Below are 20,000 nucleotides of genomic sequence, written 5' to 3' on the forward strand. Positions count from 1 at the left end.
TATAGTCTTAATGAGGAAGCAGATACATCTTCACTCAAGAACAGATGATTGAAAATTGCTGTAAAAAATGTAATTAAAATTAAATTAAAGCTAACAAAAACATTCAAGCATTTTCCATTCCCAAACATAGATTTTATGAGGCAAGTTGTAAATAGATTTGGCCATTTGAAAATTGTCTAGAATGTCAACTGGAACATCTAAACATTGAAATTATAACCAGATAGTTTCCAAGTGTTTATTAATTGAACTGAATTAACTAATTAATTCAAACAATGGAGTCAGTTTTTTGATAAACCTCTGAACCTATAAATAAAACATTTTACTTTGCTGATTTGGTTTAACAAACACAGGTGTGGTGGTGAAACTAACCACCACACAAGGAATGTTTACAAAGTTGAGTTTTTAATTTGAAATTACTTTTATTCCTCATAGAACTTTCTTGTTACTCTTATTTGTGTCTTAAATATTATTTTTGTGAGTGACTTGAGAATCAGAAAAAATCGACTTTTAGTCGTTCAAACTTTTTCTGACTGGGTATCAGGGTAAAATCTGAGAGGAAAACATGCAGTGTGTCCAGATTTGGTGTAAGGGTAGTTAAGTAAGGGTAGTTTTTCAAATGGCAGTGGTATTTGGATTAACCCTGTGCATGTATTCAATCTACCTGCAATTCATGTTTCAAAATTAAGTAGAAACTTTCTTTAAACCAGCACTTACAGTATATGCTAGAAAATGGAGTACATCCATCGAAAAGTTTCTAACATGACTTGTAGGTGTTAATTTTGGTTAAAAATTAGTAGGTTAAGTATCCAGAGATTTTACTGGAGTGTAATGCTCTTTATTTCAGCAAGACATTTTTCTAGATGCTCAAATGTAACTTTTTTTTAAATGAGCATCTTTGTTTACAAGTACAAAGAAACAAAACACAATATATTATAAAATGTAACTACAATTCACTTTTGTCAAAGTGCTTCCTCCGCTCCGTTAGGGGGCGCACGGTGCTGTGATGTGTAAACATGCTATTAGAAAGGAGAACGGAGAAGCACGCTTCTACACCAATCATAGTATAGAATCTCAGCTCTGAGCCTATCAGAACAATGCACATGACTGCAGTGGGAGGGAACAGTGACTGCCGTTGGACGTCATTCATTCGCCAGTTTGTTAGCTAATAGACAGACCTCTGGGTTTTGTAAGTAATTTAACTGGTTTTAAACTGCTTAAGCTATTGATTGTGTATCTCGCAGCTCTAGTGAGACTATCTTGGAGGTAGACTAGTTCAGCGGTTCGGTTTAGCTTGTATGCTGACCACAGACCCTAACAGGGCAATTATCCGACTGTCAAACGCAGCCGAACCGGAACGTTTCGGGGTCTGTTTCTAGGTAAATATGGCGCCGTTCATTAGGAAAGTGTTTTAGTGTTCTCCTCCGGTGTTTCAACGTCTCTTTGTCCGCCCTGCACCTCCGTAGCGGTCACCATGGGTGAGGTGGAGCTCTCCTGTCGGGCTTATGTGAAGATGTACCTGCACTCCTGCCTGTTCCCCCGATGCAGCATCAATGGACTGCTGCTGTCCTCAAGCTCGGCAGGTGGCGCTGTTTGCGTGACGGACTGCGTGCCGCTGCTTCACTCTCACCTGCCCCTGGCTCCCATCACGCAACTGGCCCTCACGCAGGTGTGGAGTTTGCTGTCGTGGCCCGGTTCTCAGAAAGGTCCAGGATGTGATGTAGATCCAAAATAAGAGAAGTTTTTCAGTAAAAATTAGAATAAAGTTACAAATGTAATTTATTTCAGCAATATAAAAACTCCCAATTTAGATTGATATAAAATTGGATTTACGTTGCTACATTTCCTGATTTTTTTATTTAATTTTTTTTCCCTCCATCCCCACTTTCAAATTTTATAATTCTCTATTTTTTTTTGTTTTAGTTTGGCATATTAAAAAATAGCTGCTATATATACATGACAGAGTATTTGAAGATGAAAATAATAATGTGGTTAGGAAGGAGTAGATTCCACCAAAAACTTATGAATTAATTTCACTTGTTTAAAAGAAAAACTTGGATGTTCTCTGAGGTTAAAAGCCATATTAGAAAAAGAAATCAAATTTCCCATAAAGACATAACTTGTAAAAAATAAATAAAAATCTCCATAATGTATTTTTATCTGATTAATCAATTTATCATCAAAATAGTCAATAACTAAAATAAGAGTTGCAGGCTTACAAAACCCACTCAAGTTTTCAATAATGTGTGGACTGTGGGTAAAGTGTTAATCCACTTTTGTTTTTGTAAACAATCTGCTGATTTAAATAGTTAAATATGTTCTGCAACATGTTTATGAGGCCTTTTCAGCTATGAAATCCTCCTGAAGCTGAACTTAAATCGGCTAATTTACTCAGAAGTTATTGGGGCCTGCCCATAGCAATGCATAAGGAGAGCAGTGACTGACTTGCGAAGCAAGTCAGTCACTGCCTCCATGCATTGCATGGCAGGCACCTATTGTTCTACACCCAATAGAATGTCTCTTTATTATTATTCTTAACTTCTTCTTCCGTCAACCGGAATGCGTTTCGACCGCTCTTGAGCCCACCCACAAAAGTGGTATAAAACCGTGCGGCTCTATCCCGGGAGGTGTGATATTATTTTTGGTGGGATTTGGAGTTACCATGGCGACGTAAAAAGCAAAAAACGACCCCAAAATCACTAACGAGCTCACCAGGTGCAAGTCTCGTCGTCAAGGGGATGAGGCAAACCAGTAAATCCTGAAAATACCCTATTTTTGAGGATTTTCTGTGTCGTCATAACTTCATGTAGAAACGGCATTCAAACTTCATTTTGTAGATACGTCCGTAATCTCTTTTAAAGTGAAGACAGCACGTCAATATGTATTATGGTTTGTCCACAACTTCTTTCTAAGCGACCCAAAGTTTTTGATTTTTGGAAAAATCAGAGTGAAGGCCGCTCCGCTAGAGTGAGAGTCAGAGCGACATTTTGACCCCAAATCATTTTTTAACTCGCCCTCACGCTCACAAATATTGCATGATTGGTATCAAACTTGGTCATGACATTGATACGCGTGCCTGCTCCGGTCAAATGTTTTCAAAAATTATCTAGCGCTTACAGTTTTCTCTCCAGGTGCTTCAGAGCAAAGTCATGCGCCAGGGTAGCAGACAGATCTCACTGATTCACTTCCATGTATTTCTGAAAAATTTCAGACCTTGGCACACACTTTTTTTATCTCATCGCTGTTAATACTGTGAGTGAGGTAGAGATATGAATGGCGGGACTATGTGAGACGACAAATAGCCCTCTCATATGCTTCAAACGGTTTTCGAATATGTATTACGGTTCCCGAACGGGAAACAGTTTTTTGCAATGCTTTTTTTAGTCAAACTGGCTGGCTCAAACAGAGAATTGTCTCCCCCTGGATGTCTCACTCACAGCTGGCAGAGAGGATTATTTACCATGGCAACGGAACCCAGAGCAGGGAGAGCTGCTAAGGACTACAAATACGCATCACTGTAGTTCGAACTACTAGTTCAGTTAAAACAGAGGACTGAGCTGGCCTTTAGAACAACTTGCTGCTATGGGCTGTATATAACTCATTTAACCCTGTCACTGTTACACATGGGATGAGTTTGGCCCTTTGAAATGAAGCTTACTGAAAATTTCAAAATAAAAGCCCTTGAAAATTTTTACATCAGGTAATTGCTTTTTTGAGCGTTATATGACTGATTTAATCCAATGACTGTTACACATGGGATGACTTTGACCCTTTCAAATGAAGCTTAACAAAAATTTCAAAATAAAAGCTTTGGCAATTTTTACATCATGTAATTGCTCTTTTTGGCTTTATGTGACTGGTTTATCCAAAGCACTCTTACACATTGGATTAGTGTGGGCATTTAATATGAAGCTTACTGCAAATTTCAAAATAAAAGCCTCAAAATGCCCCTCTGGACAGTGCACCGCCGGAGGCGGTGCAGTGATATCATTCTGCATTATCTGTTTATCCCAGGTTAGGGAACTGCCTTGCGCAGCAAGGCAGTTCATTAGCATTAGCCTTTTAGCTTAAATAAGCTATTTTCTATTTTTCAGACTTATTAGCCATGTTTAGTATACTTAATGGAGTAAGTAAATGACAGTAAACATTCTAATGATACCCCACATGCTACTGAAAGTATTTATGCTTACATTAGCATATTTGCTCATTTTAGCTAATACACTTACTTTATCATACTGAATGTTGCATGTCCAGCTTACTTAACATTCTTGTGATTGTCCACATGCTATTGATTACATTGCAGCTTTCTTTAGCATCGATGCTAATTCTTAGCATCAGAACGCTGGGTCCAAACCGACGGGCACACTTTGGCAGGCCCCAGTTAAATTTCTTCAGGAATTTTCTAGTTCAGACATGTTGTCTAAAATGACTGAACCAGCAGTTTTCTCTCTTTTCTTCCAGGTGGATGTTTGGTGCGCTCAGACTCAGCAGAGGATAGTTGGATATTACCAGGCCAACGCCTGCGCATCAGACTGCAGGTGAGTTTCCTGAAAAGAGAAACTTCTGCAGGACCGAAGCCGACCCAGAAACAGTTTCAGTGGTCTGGTGTCTGTTTGCAGCCCGACGCCGGGCGCTCTGAAAATAGCGGACAAGATCGCCGAGCAGTTTGAGAGTGCCGTCTTATTAATGGTGAGGATGACAGAAAATATACTTTTAATGAAGAGATTAAATGTTTTCTATGTTTATGAGACGGGAGAGTTTGCTGGTTTAATGCAGTCGGTTTGTTTCTGTTTCTTCCTGAAGCTCGACGGCAGCAAGATGTCTCCAGATGATCGGGTTCCTCCGATCGTCATGTACGAGCGCAGAGACTCCAAATGGGTTCTGAAGGACAAACACACGTAAGAACCGAGGGGGAGAGGGGACACAATGAGAAAATAATCCAGTTTGCAAAGAGCTGAGATACCCAGAACGGCCAGCAGAGGGCGCAGGTGAGGTCAGGGATTCCATCCATCCATTTTCTGTTCACCCTTGTCCCTAGTGGGGTCAGCAGGGGTGCTGGTGCCCATATCCAGCAAACGTTTCGGGCGAGAGGTCTGGACAGGTCGCCGGTCTGTCGCTGGGCAACAGAGAGACAGACAGGACACACCACCATGCACACACACACACTCACAGCTAGGGCAAATTTAACCTGACAGTCGTGTTTTGGTCTGTGGGAGGAAGCCGGAGTACCTGGAGAGAACCCACCATGCACAGGGAGAACATGCAAACTCCATGCAGAAACCTCAATCCAACCGAGTATCTTTGCTAAGGCTTGAAAAGGAAGATTTACAGATTGAAAATTATCTGGTTGAGGAAAAACTCCAGAAGACCAGGGAGGCTGAATACAAATGCAGGCCACACTTTTCAGATTTATTTATTGAGGGTTGTGAAAGCAATTTTTTAATAAAAAAAAAAAATGTCCCTACCTTGTGTTGGTCTGTCAGATAAAAACTGAGATGTTAGGTTTGTGAGGGTCTTTAAAAAGGCTTGTTTTTAGTTTAGTCAGCAAAAGGCCAATATTAGCATCTGGAAAATATTAATCTGGAGTCAAGAAGTTTAATCCGACTCAGATTAGTCTGAGAAATCAGAATCTCATCTGAAACAATTTATAACGTTTCCTTGTAGTTTTTATTAATAAATGTATAAAATGGCTGATTTAGTTTGGATTTAGACTCCATTGTTTTGAGTAGCAGCAGCTTCCTGTTCGTCAGCCTAACGGACTCGTGTCACTTCCTGTCCAGGATCATGCTGCGGCAGTGGGAGGAGACGCAGGCCATCGCCAGCCAGATGCTGGAGTCGGGCGACCACGCCCTCCTGGTGGACTTTGACGGCCACCTGGATGACATCACCAAGGACTGGACCAATCAGACGCTCAACGCCAAGATCGCAGAGCTTTCCTCGCCGGCCAACGGAAACATCTGACGGCGACCCGGTTCCCCAGACACAAACACACACCCAGCAGAGTCCTGGGAAAAGTTTTATTGACAGAACAAAGACAAACGTACTTAAATGACAGATTTACATCTCGTGCCAACCCCCGAAAAACTAATCCACCTTAAAATATGGTTTAACTCCAACAATCGACCTCCTGGTTTTATTTCTAAACTTTTTTTCTTTTTTTTTGTGTCACAAAATGTTCATCCAAGTTGGGATGATGATAATGATGGTAGTTTGTTTAAAAATATTTGTTTTATTTGGTTCATTTCCTCATGATTGCTGCATAGAAACGTTTAATTTGAGAGAATGTTCTTTATTATTGTTATTATTACACTGTGATTGATTACATTGGTAACAAGTTTTCAACTTCTACAAACCTTAAATGTTCCAGTTTTAAATATTGGATATAAACTGAGCTTAAAGCTGGTTGTGGTCCAAGAATAAATTTCCTTTTTTATTTCTGCAGCGTTTTCTTACCTTGAATTAAAGAAAATCAACTTAAAATCGATACAAACTAACTAACTAAATGCTCTAAACTTCAGTGCAATATTCCCATATTTACATTTCACACCATCAGATGAGGAAATTTCAGATTCAAATTCAAGAAATTCTCAGATTTCAAAATATTCTGAGAATTTTTTTGAATATTATTTATATTTCAGTGTTTGCTATTTTCCGCTTCATAATTCTTTATTTTCCCCCACATTCAAATGATATAATTTCTTTGTTTTTCTGTCAGTTTAAGTCAGGGCTGGTAAAGATGAATAAAAATGATGACATCACAGAGTTCATTGTCACCAAAAACCTCAGAAATTTATGAATCATTTTCACTCATTTATGAGAAAAAACTTCTCTGATGTTGATGAGGTGTAAAATGAAAATCTTCCAGGATAAAAGGCATAAATTTACAATACTAAAACTATTATTTGATGTATAAAGTCAGAAATTTGTAAGAAGATTCACACCTGGATGTTTCCCAGACTTTAAGGATGAGGCCTGGGCTCTTTTCTGGACCAGAACCGGGTCTCCTGGAGACGTTCTGATCCAGGAAAACAACCCGGATCTTCCCTTTAACTCCAGAAAACATCCAGATGTTCGTCTCCTAAATTTACCGCCTCAATCTTAGACTTCTGCCACTTCCTGTTACAAATGTCCAATTTAAAAAAAGGTTGTGGAAGAATTTGAGCGTTTTCTTACAAATTTATGACATTATGATAAATTTGTTTTAATACTGTAAATTTAAGCCTTTAATCATATTTTGAAAAATTTCAACAGCAGAAAATATCCAAGCTTTCTTCTTGTAAAAATGTGAAGTGACTCAAAATTTCTGATTTTTTTCGGCTGAAACTTTTTCCTCCATGGCCTCATTATTATTTATTTTTTTAATCTACACGCCACTGCCTTTTTTACAACTATTTTTAAACTTTTATCACCTAAACTAAACAAAAACTAACTTGGTACTGCAATCTATTTTTGAGAAATTATTAAAAAAGTATTTTTTTCTTCATCAGATGCCCTGAATGTGGCATCATAACATCGTCCAGCCAGAAATAATCAAATCAAATCTGAGTAGAGCTTCTTAAACCAGCCTTTAAATAATAATCTACTAAAGTTAGAACTTCCTTAAAATGAAATAGAAATCTGTATGTTTCAGTAGTTTTAGCCAAGAAAACCAGAGGGAGAGAAATGGTTGTTATTGTGCTTCACGCTTTAACGATGGATTAATTTAATCCAGTGAATGAGGGAAGATTTAGGAATTGTGAAAAGGAAAAACTGTTGGATGTGATCTCTGCTGTAATAATGAAGTTCACAGTGAAAAGTCTTTTATTATTTAAGAAAACAAGTGTTTTAAACCAAAACTCAGCTTTAAGACTGTTTCATTGTAGCTAAAACTATTAATCTATGCTGTGATTGGAGTACAATACGACAAACATCAACTTTTAACTTTATGGTCCCTTTTAAAGAGAGTCTGGGTTCTAAGCACCAACAGAACAATAAAATCTGATTTATGGAGAAACTATTTTTAAATTTCTCTAAAACACACAACCTCCGCCTGGTTGGTTTTTCCTGTAGTGTTTCCAACGCACCGATCCCCACAGGACATGAAGAAAATCCATTTTTAAACCCCAAACGTCGCCATTTTAGCTCCAGAGTCCAACAGATTTTTCTTTTCAAGTGCTTCAAAGTCTTTTTTTTTTAGTGAGCAGAGAAAGCAGAGGCTCTTATTTTGAAAGCTGGGAATGTTTCAGAGTTTGCTCAGTCGGTCTGACTGTCCAGCTCGGAGGACGGCGACGGCACCGTGACGAGGTTCAGCGTGATTTCTCCCAGCGGAGACTGGCTGGCCAAGGTCCGGAAGACCGACAGGGTGTTGAAGACGGAGAGAGCGTTCTCCACCTGCTGCTCCGCCCACGGGAGGGAAACCTGCAGACAGGAGGGACAGGCCACCTTACAAAGGAACAACCTCGACTTTTATACTCCACGGTAGAAAACTGGACATAAAAATGTATTTTCTTTAGATTGTAGTTGCTTTAATTTATGAAATCTGGTGCTGAACCATCAGAACTGAACATAATATTAGATTACTGGAACAAACACAGCAGGAAGTATGGATCAGAGACACAAAATATAGTTTTAAATAACAGATTCTATAAAAGGTGATTCTTTAGATTTCAAATTCATTCTTTTAAACTTAAAGGAATAACTTAAAATGTATTCTTACAATACAGGGTAGGGGTTGAACGACTACATATTTTTTAAGGTCGACTACATCATGATAATAGTCGAGTCGATGTCGACTAGTCGCGGTGACGTCATAGTGACGTAAGCGCAAAAAACCTTCACAACTTGGAGGCTTTATTAGCTATTTTCACGGCAAATATTGACCCCCCCCCCCCCACACACACACACACACGCACACACACACTCCCCTTCTCCTGCTTTTACTAAGTCTATTATGGAGAATTAAAAGAGCAATAAACAGATCATTCTTCGTGAGCAGCGGGGAAAAGTTTGTTGCACAAAGTCGGGTCTGACTTTTTTTTTTTTTCTAAACACCGGCTGATGCTGATGATCTCTGGATAGTTACTATAGGAGTCAAATTATCACACTGACTACATGGTGCTTTTGGAACATCACAAGTCAAACTTGTTATGAACGGATCCAGTTTGGTTACAGCTGAATTCAACAAAACCACCTGCTTCTCCTCCGCCCGATGCGCGGCAGGAAGCTCTGCTGACTCAGCAGATTGAACGATTTAAGATATTTTCTAGTCAACGTCAACATGATAAAAGTCGAGTCGATGTCGAGTTGACTAGTCGTTGTGACGTCATAGCAACGCAAGACGCAAACTTTGGAGTAACGTACAGGATTTATTACCCGTTTTCACGGAAAAATACGGCATTTACACAGAACAGCAACAAGTGAAACAACAAAACATCGGGATAGTTTATGATAAATAATAAGTTGCTGGGAAACCCACATTCAAAAGGAAACGCACATCTTTTAGATGGCATGTAAAAACAATAAAAAGAGGTGGCACGGGGGCGGAGGGGTAAATAAAGTTCACTGTCATTAGCACAGTACAGAGCACTCGCGACACTCGCGAGCCGGCTAAGTGACATCCTTAGCGGGAAGGGGGCGAGTTTTAGACGGCTCGTGTTTTGTAGTCGACTGCAGCTGCAACTCCATCTCCTTTTAAAAACACTGTAAAACCACAAATATGCATCCATCTACATATAATTTAAACTAATGTATTAACTTATTTTTCTTGTGTCTTGTGACGTTTACTGTGCTGTCAGATCAGCACAGGCTGTTACCACCGGCAATCACATGACTGCGACTAGTCGACATGAAATGTAAAAACTCGCGAGACGTCCTAGAGTCGACTAGTCGACTAGTCGACTAATTGGTTCAACCCCTAATACAGGGCTCATTCTAAATGTTTAAAATTGTCAAATTTCCATTGACATCACTAATACTTTGAGATTAATTTCACATATTTGGGAAATAGATTTTCTCTCATATGGAGAAAATGGAAATTTGTGAGAAAATAATTAAATTTACCTTCATCTCAGATGATTTCTGGCACTTTTTTCTCACTAATTTCCGACTTGATATTGTATATTTAATATTTGAAATCTATATTTTCTTATCCAACGATCAATTTTCCAATTTTTTTTAATTGAAAATATGTAGCATTAATACCAAAATGATCAAACTGTTCCTCCGTGTCCCATTATTTTATCTACGCTGACGGTTCGGAGGGTTTACCTCAACGATGATCAGTTTGCGAGACGGATCTTCGGTGTTGCTGAACTCTTCTCCAAAACACAGAGTGAAGCTGCACTGTGGCGGCTCGCCGCCGTTGGTTCGGAAAAAGTCCAGTTCTGAGGAGACACCAGACCAGAACCGGGTTGAGTTTTCATTTCTACCTATTAATGAAGTTTTCCAGGTCAGTTTCAGGAACTGGGTAAAAGCAGAGCCTGAAATATTCTTTAAACCAGAGTGTCTGCAGGTTTCACCAACTCAAATTTAAGACTTTTTAAGACCACAATGGAGTCAGCACAGAATTAATGTATTCATATGGATTGCAGCAAAAGTTATTCAAGACAGACACTGTCCAATCAAATGGTGATAAATTTCCACTTAAATCATGATAGATGCAAAAAAGAGAGCTAGCTAGTTTTTCTTTAAGCTAGCTAGTTTTTCTTTAAGCTAGCTAGTTCTTCTCCTTTCTCTGTTTCCACTGCAGGAACCAGAACCAAAGATTCCTGCCAATATACCTGTTAATATACTCATGCTAACAAGGATATGTTAGCAGCTAGTTAGCAGTAGCTTCAACTGCATCAAGTCACAGAACGTAATGAAGAAGCTTGACAGAAAAAAAAGACAACATAGAATTATTTTTTATTCCGCAAAATTTAAAGGGTCATGCTATGCAAAATTCACATTTGAATATTTTTCTTTTTGTGCTTCCATTTTTGTTTCTACTGCTTCTAAAAACAGACCTAGCTCTTAAAAAGACTGCAGTCGGTTTTTGGCAGTAAGTTTATGTTTTTTGGTGTCTGGAAAATGAGCCTCTGGAACGGACACAGTGCCTGAAAATCAGCAGACACTGCGCTGGTTACCTAGCAACCCCAGCGGAATTCCCCCTTCCCGTTACCTAGCAACCGCAGCAGAATTCCCCCTGCCCGTTACCTAGCAACCGCAGTAGAATTCCCCCTTCCCGTTACCTAGCAACCGCAGCAGAATTCCCCCTGCCCGTTACCTAGTTCCTGAAACTAAATGAGCTCCAGCACATTTAGTCACCTGGTTTTACCTCTGTATGTGCTGTACAATGGCTGCTGGAAAAGACAAGTGTTTTGTTGTTGACTTAACATCCAGAAACCACTTGGCGCTCTGTAGCTGGTGTGCTTTTCAAACAGGTGTGGTTGTTATATTTTCAGCCATTTTGACATTTGGGGGTGTGGCCAGCAGCAGCTCATATGGATTTAAAGTGACAGAGGCCCTAAAACATTTCATTCTGAAAGGAGTTTGAATTGATCAGAATGAATTCTCATTATCTAAGAATAATTTTGTGCAAAAAGTGTAATGTTTTTTTGTATAACCAAAAGATCTATCCCAACCTGTTCAAGGAAGTATAAAAGGTTGCCTTTACAACATGACATTGATGAATTTAAAACCAATTTACAGTTTGTTTGTGTCTTTTTTTAATGAATTTAAGACTTTTTAAAGATACACCCTGATCATGATTGTAGCCAAACTCGTCGTACCCGGCAGCTCAATGGATTGGAAATGAAAGCCAGACATTTAGACTCACGTTGTTTGAAGATATCTTTGCTGAACAGCAGCACCGACTCCATGTTCCTCTCCATCCGGTGGAGGCCCGGCGTGGTCGTGTGCGGTCCCGTCCAGAAGATCCGGCCCTGGCAGAACCTCCTGCCGTACACCCCCTGTGCCGTGGACATCAGCGCGATGCCCTTCGCCATAAAGGGCAGCAGAGTGAACAGCGCCTGCAGCTCCTCGCCAGCCGGCAATGCAGACGGCGGCTCCGGTAGCAGGATGCGAGGGAAGCGGCTCAGGGCGGCAGGAGTCGGGGGGACGGACGAGGAGGAATGGTACAGGATGCGGACATCAGGACTGCTGATCTGACGTTTGAGAACCTCCTGGCCAAGATAATGGACTGTCACACTGAAGGAGTCTTGGTCTGTTGGAAACAGAGGGGGCGGAGTTAACAGAGGGGGCGGAGTTAAAGCTGCAGGTTTATGATGGAGACAGCAGCTTTTCTCCTGCTGTAAATGTTTGTTACCTCCTGTGTTGGTGGGGACGCTCTCCTCGATCCGAACGTCCAGCCTGATCTCATCCAGCGCTGCAGAGATGAAGACGAGAAACAAACCAGTTGCTAAGCAGAAAAAACTCATAACGAGGCTTAAAGGTTACTCTGAAGTACAAAGCAACAGCTTGACAACAACCTTACTGTGGTTTTTACAAAATAATGTTCCTTCTGGAAAATGTTTTTAAAGAGATGCATCAAAACAAAGAAAAATATTTAGATAATGAATCTCTGGAATCAGAGTTTAGAAGAGATTAGACCTTCCTCTATAAAGCACTGTGCTAGTTATTGAGCATGGCAGTGGCAGCATCATGCTGTGGGTCTGATAATGGACTCACTGGTGCACTGGACGGGTCCGTCTGTCTGGACCGGCTGGCTGTCCTGCTGCTGGTCTTCTTCATGCTGCGAATCAAAGACAGAAGGTTAGTTGTCCACCTGACATCAGCAGGACGAAACCTTGACCTTTGACCTGAGGGTCATCCTCACCAGCTGAGAGGTTGCCTCTTCAGTTTTGATCTTTTTGACCTGGCAGTCTGAGCTGCTGCTCCTTCTCTTCAGCTTCTTGCTGCTCCTCTCTTTGACCTTCGGCTCAGGTAGCAGCACACCTGGAAACCCAGAGGAGGAAGTTTAATCTGACATCTAACAGCGCTAATCCAAGGGATTATATTCCAACTGCCAGCATCCAAAACGTCTGAGAGATGTCACCTGTTATTAAGCGCAAACTACACAACATGCTGTCATGATCAGGTGGTTGAAGCAAACGACAGAAAAACCTTCAGAAAGGCTGAAGAACAACTTTTCTCATGATGATGATGAGAAAACAAGTTAGGAAGAACGATTCAAGACTTTTGCTCAAGACGACACAACACGCAGCTGCATTTCACCTGTAGGTAGCAAGAAAGGAAGGAAGGAAGGAAAAGAAGGAGGCAGAAAGGATAAGGAGAAAAAGTGATACAGGGAATGAAACACAAGAAGGAAAGGGAGGGAAAAAGGAAGGAAAGGGAGGAAACAAGGACGCTAAAGGAAGGTAAAGGTAACTAGGAAGGAAAGATGGAAGGAAAAGAAGGAGGCAGAAAGGATAAGGAGAAAAAGTGATACAGGGAATGAAACACAAGAAGGAAAGGGAGGAAACAAGGACACTAAAGGAAGGTAAAGGTAACTAGGAAGGAAAGATGGAAGGAAAGACATAAAAAGGAACGTAAGGCAGAGGACACTAGGAAGGAAGGAAAAAGGAGACATAAGAAGGAAACAGGAAAAACGACACTGGGAAAAAAAAACAATGAAACAAGAGGAAAAGGGAAGAAGGACACTGGGAAATAAGGAAGGGAACACAAGAAGGAAAGGAAAGGAAAATGGACTCTAGGAAGGATAATGAGAAAAAAAGGAACTAGAAAAAATAACCCTGGAAATAAAGTTTTAGATGATAAGAAGTAAAATAAAGGAAATATATTTTCATTTTATCCAGACCTGAAATGACTTGAATCAAAAGTCAAACTTTCCCAGAGTTCATAGAAACCCTGGATATCATCCCTTTTTATAATTTAAAATAAAAAACATTTAAAAATCGGCATAAAATCAAAGAATACTTCAAAGTTAAGAACAAAAATGTAATCACACGATCCTTCAAAGTCTGACCTTCCTGGTCAGAAGTGAATCGGAAAGCAGCTGACATGTAAATACTCTGACATGTAAATATTTGTGTTCTGGCTGCCATAATAAAATGTAAACAAACTGGAAACGCTGATCCCAGACAGAGGAGAGGGAAACGTTCCTGTGACGTTTTCCTGCTTTACAGCCGGCATGATAAACATCATAACTTTATTACTGATGAAATATTAACGTTCAATTGCGACTCCTGAGGTTGGATCCCAGTTAAGCTCTTCATTTTACACCCTTCTGTCATCATCATGTTTAACTGATTCATGCTTCCTCTTTCTAAGGCGGCCTTCGACTAATTCTCTGTGCAGAATAAATCTTCTCCAAAGCTCAAATAACCTCAACTATGACTTCATTTTTAGAGTTGCAGGGGCTACATGGAAAATTGATTTTAGACGCACTCCTACTGCTGTTACTGCGAGGAGCAGCCATATTGGATATCGATTTTTTCCGACTCAGAAGCTGGAATTTCCGAGTTGCAAAATGGAGCGCAGCATTAAAGAGGAGCGGCAAAAGCAAATGAGGTGGATTAGCAGAGCTAATTAAAAACTGATGGAGTTATGTATGGTGCCATGACGGTGATAAAGCAACAGTCTTCAGTCAGAGGCCTCTACAGATTGAATACTGGCTGCTACTGGAGATCCTTCCTACACAAAGCATCACTATGATTCTGTTGTTGAATGTTTATGTTTGTAACTTTTTTATTGTGATTTCTGACTGATATTTGAATGAAGGCTGGCTTCCTGTCGGGAAAATAGGAAGTAAGTTTGAAATGAAAAGTTTCCAGATATTCAAATCCGGGTAACGTGGAGCATCGGCTCCATTTCCTCTTGAATCTTTCGCCAGCTGTCGTCTAAACACCTGAAGCCACTTCGTCCGCCAACGAAGAGCAGCGAAAACCTCAGAGCAATCACGCTCCGTTTCCTGGGTCCTGCTCTGAATAAAACCCTCGCTCTGTCTGCTGAATGTGTGTGAAAGTTCACCAGTCTCATCTGAAGAATCAGCAGCTGGAGTTTTATCTGGACCAGAATCAGAACCAGCTGCTGGACAAACACCAATCGCTCCTGTCAGAGATGAACCACTGCAGAAACGCTTCTGTTCTAAAAATAGATTGGTTTGTGCAACGTGTTGCTCAATGTTTTCACCAAACCAAGAGAGACGGAAAACCTGGACCGGGTCAGAACCGGCGTGTGGGTCTTACCCTGCTCGCTGATGGGGACGAGGCGGTACACCTTGTACGGCTCTGAGATGTCCAGCTGGGCGCGCTCCATCACCTCCTTGAACTCGGGGCTCTTGTTGAGAGCGCAGCGAAGACGCGTCTTCCACGCCGCAGGATTCTTCTCTCCGTTCGCCAGCTTCCCTTTGAACTCGGCCCAGGCCTGCAGAACCAGAGGAACCAACGTTACCATGGACGGAGGGATGGATGAAAAAGCTGACAGATGATGGATGGATGAATGAATGAATGATTGGATGTTGGGTGGATGGATAAAGAGATAACTGAATGGATGAACAGATGAGTGGGTGGATGGATGAAGAGGTTATTGAACGGATAGATGGATGGATGAGTGGATGAACACATGAAAGATGGATGGATGGATGGATAGATGTCAGACTTTAAATTCAATTTGAAAACAGAAATATTTTCCAAACTTGGTCCAGTCCAATCATCGCGTTCTGATCCGGTCCCACTCATCCTGTAAACTAAAACCCAAAGTCACAAAGCATCAGGCGACCTCTGACCTTGAAGAGTGCTGCGTCTTCATCCTCACGGAAGTCGTGTTTCCCTGCGTGTTTCCATGGGATCCTGAACATCGTTTTGGCCTCGTCATCCCACATCACGCCGGGATACTTCCCACTGCTCACCTGTCACACGACAAACACCAACGTTTGGTTTCCAGCAACGTTTCAACACCAACGTTTGGTTTCCAGCAACGTTTCAAACACCAACGTTTGGTTTCCAGCAACGATTCAACACCAACGTTTGGTTTCCAGCAACGTTTCAACACCAACGTTTGGTTTCCAGCAACGTTTCAACACCAACGTTTGGTTTCCAGCAACGTTTCAAACACCAACGTTTGGTTTCCAGCAACGTTTCAAACACCAACGTTTGGTTTCCAGCAACGTTTCAAACACCAACGTTTGGTTTCCAGCAACGATTCAAACACCAACGTTTGGTTTCCAGCAACGTTTCAAACACCAACGTTTGGTTTCCAGCAACGTTTCAACACCAACGTTTGGTTTCCAGCAACGTTTCAAACACCAACGTTTGGTTTCCAGCAACGTTTCAACACCAACGTTTGGTTTCCAGCAACGTTTCAACACCAACGTTTGGTTTCCAACGCGTTCAACACCAACGTTTGGTTTCCAGCAACGTTTCAACACCAACGTTTGGTTTCCAGCAACGTTTCAAACATCAACGTTTGGTTTCCAGCAACGTTTCAAACACCAACGTTTGGTTTCCAGCAACGTTTCAAACACCAACGTTTGGTTTCCAGCAACGATTCAAACACCAACGTTTGGTTTCCAGCAACGTTTCAAACACCAACGTTTGGTTTCCAGCAACGTTTCAACACCAACGTTTGGTTTCCAGCAACGTTTCAAACACCAACGTTTGGTTTCCAGCAACGTTTCAACACCAACGTTTGGTTTCCAGCAACGTTTCAACACCAACGTTTGGTTTCCAGCAACGTTTCAAACGCCAACGTTTGGTTTCCAGCAACATTTCAACACCAGCAGGAAGTTCCTCCATTTGGCGAAACCAAACCGCTGCCCAGCGCTAACTCCTGCTAACGGTTCTACAGACGGCAGAATCTCCAGCTCAGACCGGACCAAACAGAATCCGAGTGTCACAATAAACAGAGCTGGAGTTATTCCATAACTGCAATCTGGGTTTTTAATATAATAATTAAATATTTCAAGGATTTGACTAAAATTTGAAGCGAGGTCTGTTAATTTTTGAACTGGAACGAGCTTCCAGTTAGCTAGGTTTATCCGTTAGACCAAATTTGAAATGTATTTCAGATCATTATCCTGTTGGAACTGCCCAACAGTTTCAGTTGCCTCAACCAATTTAATTTCTCTGAGCTTTTTTAATGCAATTATTTTACAAATGTTTCCGATTTTTATCTTGCAATTTGACAAAACCAAAAAAAAAAGTATCAGAAAGTTTGTTAAACTTGAATACATTTCTGGCAAAAACTTGGAAAATTTTAGATTCATTTCACGTTTACAGAAAAAAAAATTTTACAAGAAAAAATTATTGAGAGTAAATTTACGATATCAAAACAAAAACTTTCTCTGACATTGAAAGTCACAAATTTGCATAAAATAAAATAAAATTAAAAAATGCCAGAACACAGGGGATTACATTTGATCAATTCAAACTCCTTTCAGAATGAAATGTTTTAAATCCATATACATAACATTATGCAGCTAAGAACATTTTAAAAAATAAATAAAATTATGAGATTAAGTAATAAAATCACAGAATAAAATTGCAGTTTTACAAGAATGAAGTTACAATATTACGACTTCTTTCTTGTAATATCAACTTTATTCTTGAAATATTACCACTTTATTCTCTTATTATTTTGACTTTATTCTCATATTGACTTTATTCCCAAAGTATTATGACTTTATTGTCATCTTATTTCGACTTTTGTAATGTTATGATTTTATTCTCATAATTTAATAAAAAAAAATATTTTTTAGTCTTACCAGAAAACCTCTAACATTGAGGTGGTAAATTAGGAGCATCTGGATGTTTTTCTAAAGGATAGATTGTAACTGTTATGGCAAATTCAAATTTTTTTTCTTGTAAATTTACAACTTTTTGACAGCAGTAAAGAGTCTGAGCTTTTTCTCATAAATTTGTGGAATTAATCAGGAATCTATACGTTTTTGGGTGGAAATTTACAATACAAAGTCGCACAAGTATGACCAAGTTTTATTAATTTTTTGCCTCCTCCAGACTTGTTAAAACAATCCAGGGTATTCATAGATGTCTAATCTGGGTCACACAACTTGTTTACAATAACAAATAAACCAACTTTACCTCAAACCTAGTTTCTGAGACAGAGTTCTGGTTCTGAAAAACAGATTTAGGTCACATAAAAGAATCTTATTAAAGTTTCAGCAGGTGGTATTTTAGTTTAAATCAGTTTTAATAATTTAAGAAGAGAACCAACTTCTGAAAATTAGACTTCCGGTTGTTATTATTATATCCTCAAAAACGGGGACAGTTATTAGTACTCTATTTGCTTTGTCCCCCTCCTCTCCTCTCTTGCTCTCTCTCTTACCCCCTTCACTACATTATCACACACACACCTGGTCCACTATCCAGGAGCGAAGTCTGCGGGTGGATCTCATCCTTCCTGCTGCCATGATTCCCCTTTAAAACGGCTGAAATACATAAACATAGAATAATAAGTGACACATTCATGACATGAGCTACTGTCGCTCTGCAGGCGCATTTTAATAAATAACTGAATGAAAAAAATAAAAATAAAAGACGGATAAATTTGATTTATGACAGAAATAAGCCGTGTTAAAAACTGAAAGTTATTTTTCATTTTAAAAAATCGGACAATTTCCAAACAGAGCCGAGTTTTGATGATATAAAATATCAGAAGCGAGCCCTCCGCTGCGGTTCTGGGGACTTTATAAAGTCAGAAATAGAAGCTAAAGTGTCAAAATGGAGGAAGTAGGTTTAAGTTTCGTTTACCTTGGTTGTGTTTCCTCAGCGGCGCCCTGCAGACTGAGTGACGGAGCAGCAGAGCAGCGAGTCTCTCAGCCTCAATGCCCGTTTCCTCGAAATCACGTGACTTTGCAGAAACACGCCGCGTCTCCACCGCCAGGGGGCGACAGAAATCACCGCTCAGTCTGCGGTTTACATAACAAAAACGGAACCAAACCCTTGATTTTTAATCCTAAATGAAGCTGCAGCTTGTTTTAATATATATTCGTTCTTTAATTCAAGTTATGACTAAATAATTAGATCTAATTATCCACACTGCTACACTTTTTTCTACATTTCTGAGATTTTTTGTTAGCTAATAGTTATTTGAGTAGTATGTATCTCCATGTTTGATCCTGCTTTTATCTGACATGAATATTTACATGTTCTGTAAATTCAAATGTGCCCCCCAATGAGACTTTTTTGTCATAAAATCTAAACATTTCTGTGTTAAAAAGGTTTATTTTATTAGTCTGCTGTAATTCTCTAATCGTAAAAATGGAAAATAATCATAATAAGCAGCAATAGAAGCTTGAAAACACCAGTTTGTATGTAAATAATCTATTTTATAGTTCGGTTGGATAAACTGTTTAATGTACTTACATTACCAGCATGAACACAGTGCATGTTTCATATATAGTGCATGTTTTCATATAGCTTCTGTCATACATGCTGGATCTCTATTTTGATAAAAACACGACTAGTGGGACACATTTTATTATTTTTATACTTGATCTTGGTTAGTTGGTTGGTTTCTGTACTAAATACCTCTGATTTTTATCAGTCGTTAGCTAAAATACATTGTCTTGACTTTGTTGGTTTATTTTGCCACCAGTGCCAATTTTTTTCTTTCTAAAGTATCATCTGGATAAGTTTTTGGAAAACCTGTTAAAGAAGCAACAAATGGGCTTTTATCTATTTAAGGGAATATTGACTTTGACTGTTTAGTTATGGCTGAAGAAATTCACAGGTTATTTGCATCGACACATGGCTCTCAGATTTCTCTACTTTCCTTCAGATGTCCCAGTCAGAGGGACTGGACTTCATCCAGGATTCAGTTTCTCCTTGAGGTTTTCATGGATAGAAGCAGCAAAGCGAGTTGTTTAGTTAAGATAACTAAACAAACAAAGATGACATCAAGCATAAAAGCTCCTATTTTAAAATGATTTCAGCTTCACTTGAGCTCATTCCAATCTCTTTCCAATAATCCACACTAATCTGAAATAGTTTTATCAAATATAACTGTACGATTTGTGTTCTGGGTCGTTTTGGCCACTTCCTTTGACGGAGAACGCCCAAGTGTTT

General features: G+C 39.7%; 2 protein-coding genes across 2 annotated transcripts; one reads left to right on the forward strand and one right to left on the reverse strand.

Moving 5' to 3' along the window:
• The first annotated feature begins 1,049 nt into the window (after positions 1-1,049).
• Positions 1,050-6,434, forward strand: emc9 (ER membrane protein complex subunit 9). Its single transcript, XM_044105191.1, has 6 exons — positions 1,050-1,376; positions 1,464-1,666; positions 4,459-4,535; positions 4,617-4,686; positions 4,801-4,895; positions 5,778-6,434. Exons 2-6 carry the CDS (start codon positions 1,472-1,474, stop codon positions 5,956-5,958), a joined length of 618 nt encoding a protein of 205 aa, XP_043961126.1. The 5' UTR covers positions 1,050-1,376; positions 1,464-1,471; the 3' UTR covers positions 5,959-6,434.
• On the reverse strand, positions 6,001-18,767 carry irf9 (interferon regulatory factor 9). The gene is made up of 10 exons (XM_044105135.1): positions 18,684-18,767; positions 18,287-18,361; positions 15,701-15,823; positions 15,162-15,339; positions 12,791-12,909; positions 12,643-12,706; positions 12,281-12,340; positions 11,792-12,178; positions 10,243-10,358; positions 6,001-8,394 (listed from the first exon to the last, which is right to left on the reverse strand). Exons 2-10 carry the CDS (start codon positions 18,341-18,343, stop codon positions 8,230-8,232), a joined length of 1,269 nt encoding a protein of 422 aa, XP_043961070.1. The 5' UTR covers positions 18,344-18,361; positions 18,684-18,767; the 3' UTR covers positions 6,001-8,229.
• Positions 18,768-20,000: the final 1,233 nt, after the last annotated feature.

The sequence above is a fragment of the Gambusia affinis genome, linkage group LG21, assembly GCF_019740435.1.
Source record: "Gambusia affinis linkage group LG21, SWU_Gaff_1.0, whole genome shotgun sequence".
NCBI classification, from domain to species: domain Eukaryota; kingdom Metazoa; phylum Chordata; class Actinopteri; order Cyprinodontiformes; family Poeciliidae; genus Gambusia; species Gambusia affinis.

What these genes read in the sequence shown, in the direction of transcription:
- emc9 (XM_044105191.1), top strand. Translation starts at nt 1,472, where the DNA reads ATGGGTGAGGTGGAGCTCTCCTGTCGGGCTTATGTGAAGATGTACCTG. An exon ending in CGCAACTGGCCCTCACGCAG is followed by an intron (nt 1,667 to 4,458) that starts GTGTGGAGTTTG and finishes CTTTTCTTCCAG; the next exon opens with GTGGATGTTTGGTGCGCTCA. An exon ending in AGAGTGCCGTCTTATTAATG is followed by an intron (nt 4,687 to 4,800) that starts GTGAGGATGACA and finishes TTCTTCCTGAAG; the next exon opens with CTCGACGGCAGCAAGATGTC.
- irf9 (XM_044105135.1), bottom strand. Translation starts at nt 18,343, where the DNA reads ATGGCAGCAGGAAGGATGAGATCCACCCGCAGACTTCGCTCCTGGATA. An exon ending in CGTCCCCACCAACACAGGAG is followed by an intron (nt 12,179 to 12,280) that starts GTAACAAACATT and finishes TGTTTCCAACAG; the next exon opens with ACCAAGACTCCTTCAGTGTG. An exon ending in CAAAGATATCTTCAAACAAC is followed by an intron (nt 10,359 to 11,791) that starts GTGAGTCTAAAT and finishes GTGTCTCCTCAG; the next exon opens with AACTGGACTTTTTCCGAACC.